Source organism: Triticum aestivum, chromosome 7A (assembly GCF_018294505.1).
Source record: "Triticum aestivum cultivar Chinese Spring chromosome 7A, IWGSC CS RefSeq v2.1, whole genome shotgun sequence".
Taxonomy (NCBI): Eukaryota; Viridiplantae; Streptophyta; class Magnoliopsida; order Poales; family Poaceae; genus Triticum; species Triticum aestivum.
The window spans coordinates 159,019,820-159,025,220 of NC_057812.1; the positions used below are offsets into that span (position 1 = coordinate 159,019,820).

Here is a 5,401-nt window from a genome sequence, read left to right on the forward strand (position 1 = left end):
ACCGGTCACACAATTTCCATCATATCGCCCGATTATTCCATATCACACACATACACATATTTCCATTCTTGCAAAATCACAAATTTTTAATCACCTATCTCGAGATCGAGCACGGTGGTGATGATGTCGATCGGTGTCACGACACACCTAGGGAATGATCAAAAGTGGACAAAGAGTACTTCTTGACATGGCTAGATCTAGTTAGGGAGGTACATAGGTCACTTTACTAAATGCTAGATCTACCTAGCTAGTTTGGGAAGGAGATGAGTTCAACTAATGGAGGAGGAAGGAAAAAGAGAAATAAGATGCATTAATGGAGGTGGTGTAGTTAGCTAGGAGCAATAAAGAGAGAGAAAGAGAGGTATAAGAAGGATAGTAATGGAGGGGAAGAAGTAGTGAGGAAGAAGCAAAGTGAGGGAGAGAGGAGGTGGGAGCCAGGGGAAAGTGAAGGAAGAGAGGGTGGGGGAGGGGGGAGGGGGAGGAAAAAGGCGGTGTCTGCGGTTTAGCAGTAGCGCTGGGGAGTAAAACACGTTGCTGCTAAGAAGATAACAGTAGCGCGCCCCTGGGAGGCGCTACTGCTAAGTGGGGCCCGCCATGTGGCCAGGTTCAAACTTAGCCGTAGCGCCCTACCCAAAAAACGCGCTACTACTATTCAGTTAGCAGTAGCGCGATTATCTGAGGCGCGCTACTACTAAACCTAGCCTGGCGGTAAGGGTGGGACAATTTTAGTAGTAGCGCTTTTTTTTCATGCCGCGCTACTAAGTCGATACTAGTAACGCCTGTTCTTGACACACGCTACAGCTAAGTAGCAGTAGCGCCCATTTTATCCAGCGCTACCGCTAAGGTTCTGTGTATAAGGTTTTCCCTAGTAGTGATGGGTAACGATATTTCCATCTACTAGACTGCAAAAACCTTTCAAATGATTCAGATCCAAAGACCATGGCCATGGCAAAGTGTGAACAACACTCAGACTGAACTCAAGCAAATGGTATAATCTAGGTAGAAATGATTTTGCTCAATAATGGGAAGGTATTCATAAGAAATACCTACACCAGTTTTCTTCTGGAAACAGAATTGAGAACAACATGGTGGTGAGACAAAGTGCAAGTATTGTAGCACAAGGGTTCACGCAGAGACCCAACTATTCTCGAGAGGTGGAATCTCATTCCGATAACTTATGTCATTGGCAGTTCAAAATCATCTATCTCTGCAGTTGATAGATGTAGTGATTACATATCCATGTAAATCACTAGATTCAGATATAGATGGTTCCCGGCGGAACCTCAATTCTGAATCGAAGTACAAAATGTAACATACATTGTGTAAAAATCAATAAGTCACCATATGACATTATTATCGTCGGTACATTTGGTACAACCGACGTAGTAAGTCCCTTATTCACAAAGATTACTCCTACAATGATGATTATCCATGTTTGTGTGTCTGCAATAACGACACACGTAATCATCTAAATTACGGAGTTTAAAATGAAGGATTTGGGTAAACCAAAATACCGCTCGTTACTGCAATTTGAGCACCTTCATTCATACCTTATGGTATACTATGTTGTCTATATCCAAAATATATTGGAAAATTTTCATTGTGGACAAATCTTATTCATCCATAACTCTCATGGTAGTTCATTCTCTAGACATAGAGAAAGGTCTATTTAGACCAAGAGATCATGGAAATGAGATATTGGGACTCAACGTTCCATACCGCCATTGGATCCACCAAACACAATTGGTTGGTACTAGTTTTTTTGCAGTTTCACAGAAATGTGAATGCCGATATCATTGGATACATCAATCAGATCTTCACTATGTCAGATCGTAGACAAGCTTAGTGTTCCTACTAGGTGTGGTAGCCCTCTCAAGAAGAGTCTTCAAAACAGACCTCATGGCTACATCGACCAACCATTATCTCAAAGATAATGTTGCTTGTGTTGCCCGGATGCAAACGGGTTACGTAATAAGCAATATCGCTATATTGCATATCTTGCAAGTCAAATCATGTGACTGATTTATTCACCAAGTCTCTACCAATTTCTACATGCCATAAATATGGTCATGGAATTGGTATGTGATGGCTTCGGAACTTGCAAGAATCAGGAGGAGTATCTTCCTGAATTGTTCCTGTTCAAAGTATCATATTATACTCTTTTTCCTTTCATGAATTTACTTTAAAGGTTCTCATAGAGGTTTTTAATGAGGTAATATCAATATGAGATTATATGGCATACTTTCTGTTTTCCCATCGGGTTTTTTAGGAAAGTATATACAACATATTTATTGTCCTCTAAATTCTATGGGTATTCTCATATTGAGTTGAAAGAGGCAATAACTGTTATATGTTGCGGCATTTTCTCCTTATTTTTCCCACTGGGTTTGTAGGAGTTTTAGAAACATATCAAACAGTATGTTCCTCATATTTTTTCCACAGGGTTTTTGGAGGAGACTTAGTAAGATGATGAACTCTCATGTGATCATGCGGTGAATAGGGGGAGTGTTAAAAATAAATAACCCTCGCGGTTATTAGGGAATAATCCCCGCTCCTTCTCACATGTGCGGTTGAACACTTTCACCAACCGTCACGGTGGTTCCTGGAACGACGTCTCTATGGACCATTGCATCCCTTGGAGGCGACTGTTCCCATTGTGTATAAGTGTTCATTCATCAACAATAAAGAATGGTTCAATCATTTGTTCGATGGTCTCGCTCGATTACATCTCTCTCTCTCTCTCTCTCTCAACAATAGCACCTCCAAAGCTAAGCCTAAAACTCTTAAAACCTCCCACAACCATTGGGTCGCGCTGTCTGGACTGTATTGGTCCGTGGGGTGGTCTGGATTGTGATTTCTCCTGCAAACCGGAGACAAAAGTGAAGAAGGTTTACGAGAGTCCAAACCGCTCCGAAGCCCGTTTCTGACCGCCACGACCCACCAAAAACATGTGACCCGCCTCTCCCGTGCTTTCCTTCTGATGCACACGCCGCTTACCCCACATTCATGCCGGCCTAGAGCACGCGCAGGCCAACATCGATGCCGCGATGTGTCTGGAGGGCGGGAGGGAAATACTGACCGACGCGACCTCTTGATAGCTGCCGCTTCCACGCGGACGCAAGTTCCCAAGGAACCGACTCCGGCCGTTGCGCCGCATTGAAGCGGCTGACCGACCCTACGCATGGCCTGGCCGCAGCTATTTAAGCCGCGCTCCGGCGCCGTCCACATCGCATCCTCCTCCCCCTCCCCGCCCATCACATTGCCGAAGCCGAGTGCCACACATATAGCTTTCTGAGCCGGTGATTCATCATCGGGAGTTAAATATTTCTATCCCGAGTCCAATTAAATAAAAATTATTATTCAGGATAAATAAAACAAAATATTTTTTGTGGGAAAAAACCCAAATATTTTCTTTGCAGCAAAGGAACAATTTTTGTGCAATATGAATATTTCTATTAGATGAAGGGTAAACTTTTCGCCGTTTGAACTGATTCTAATATACAGTATATTTTTTACTTCCGTAAAGTCAATTAGGTGAAAAACTATTTTCGGAATAAAAAAAATCGAATCAAAGCTATTGGGCCGGCTCATATATATAGGTGCACTGCGCGCACAGGTTCTTCTTATTCGAGACTCAATGCGTACCTGCAGTTGGGCCTTGGAGCTTGAGAAGGTAGTAGCAACCTGACCGGACTCGATGGAGGCGTTGGTTCCGGCTCCGGCTCGTACTGCGCGTGGTTCTGGTTCCGATTCCGACCGCAGCAGAGGAAGCCGACTCTGCTAACTAGGGTTCCCTTCCCCCTCCATCCTCTTTAAATCTGGAGGCAGAGACTCAGGGTGAAGAACACAGCTCAAATCCACAACCCGCATCGAGTCGAGACGAAGCTCATGGATCCACCCGTGATGGCCGAAGTTAGTTCCACCAAAGAACACGTCGACCTGGAGAGGAACTCCAAGGACCTGACCATGGCTGCAGGCGACGTACAAGGTAACCCAACCATCTTTGAGCTGGAGATGATCGAGGCGCAAGAGGAAGATGCGGCGGCGGCGGCATACGACGAGATCGTCGCTCGATACAGGAGGAAACGCGCTGACCGTAAGGTTCGGATGACGGCTTTAATTTAGGGTTCTTTATATATATATATATCAGATTAATATAATTGCTAGACTATTTTGAATTTCATTACGGAATTCTAAAATAAAGCAAGTCCCCTTTTACGCCAGGCTCGGATCGTCAAGGAGCTGGGCGAGGAGGCCTACCTCGAGCTCGAGGGCGGGGACGACTGCCTGGCCAACGACCCTGACTACGTGGATGAGATCAACCAGTGGATCAGGATACAAGATGAAAGGCATAAGGCGAATCTCAGGCGTGGCATACTTCCTGGCTACAAGAAACTTTCTGACTCCGACTTATACTTAGAAATATACTCATGCTTGCACCCGGACTCGGAATCAGACTCGAACTCTGACTCAGAAGACAATGATGATGATGGTGGTCATGAGGATGAGGAGGCAGAGGAAAATTCTGACTCCAAAGAAGAAGAAGAAGGTGAAGAAGAAGAGGGGGAGTTGGAGGCAGAGAAGTTTATATCTTTAGCGGAACGTAGGGCAGCGGCGGCGGAGGCAGCCCTCGGCGGGTTCGAATGGCGGACGGGGCCACTAGTTTTATCATGGCCATCAAAGGGAAAGAGCTGCCCGGCATTTAGGACCTGGACAACATGAGCCGCCATTACACGTCCAAGGGGATGGAGAGAGAAGCGGAGGCTGCACGAGAAGGTAGTGGTCATGTCCCACAAGATCGACGACGAGATAGAGGCGTGCCCGGAACCATAACAACTCTGTTAATGTGCACCCTGTTTTATTATCTTTATTATCTGCCACATGTATTATCTCTTTCTAGAGATGTTTATCCATATATCTATCTCTGTTCCCTTCTGCTCTTTCTAGAAACATGTCTATTTCCATGATGTATCTACGGGCTATGGCTGGTTATCTTTTATTTCTAGGACGACGATAACTGCCACTTGTGTGGGCGTCAAGGGATCTGCCCACACGTTTTGTGTGGTGTCTAAAAAGATCAGCCCACACGCCTACGTGTGGGCAAACAATTAACGTCCACACGCCTCTTTTATTCCTTGCGGTCCATCTCACACGCCTACGTGTGGGCAAAATGCATAACGTCCACACGACGTCTCTCAACGGTCCCGCGCGCCCAGCGTGACAGTCACCACGCGTCTCCGCAGTTGCCATGGTTCGGATCCTCTTCAATGTCTGTTTACCTGCAGTTGTCATGTCGCTGAACTACAGTGTCATGGCTCAACTGCAGTTGCCATCTCAGGTCAAGTGTCAGATGCCATTTTGGACAACTGCAGATGTTGCCATGTATGGTCTGATTTACTAT

The 5,401-nt window shown here is 45.4% G+C and overlaps 1 protein-coding gene across 2 annotated transcripts; it reads left to right on the forward strand.

Annotated features, from left to right (window-relative positions):
* Window positions 1-3,604: 3,604 nt before the first annotated feature.
* Window positions 3,605-4,999, forward strand: LOC123150455 (protein starmaker). 2 transcript variants are annotated; one of them, XM_044570304.1, is made up of 3 exons: window positions 3,605-3,961; window positions 4,005-4,101; window positions 4,225-4,999. In XM_044570304.1, the coding sequence occupies exons 2-3, from the start codon at window positions 4,015-4,017 to the stop codon at window positions 4,720-4,722; spliced, it is 585 nt and encodes a 194-aa protein (XP_044426239.1). In that variant the 5' UTR covers window positions 3,605-3,961; window positions 4,005-4,014; the 3' UTR covers window positions 4,723-4,999. The 2 variants fall into 2 exon arrangements, with proteins under 2 accessions (XP_044426239.1, XP_044426238.1); XM_044570303.1 differs by having other exon boundaries at window positions 3,622-4,101.
* Window positions 5,000-5,401: the final 402 nt, after the last annotated feature.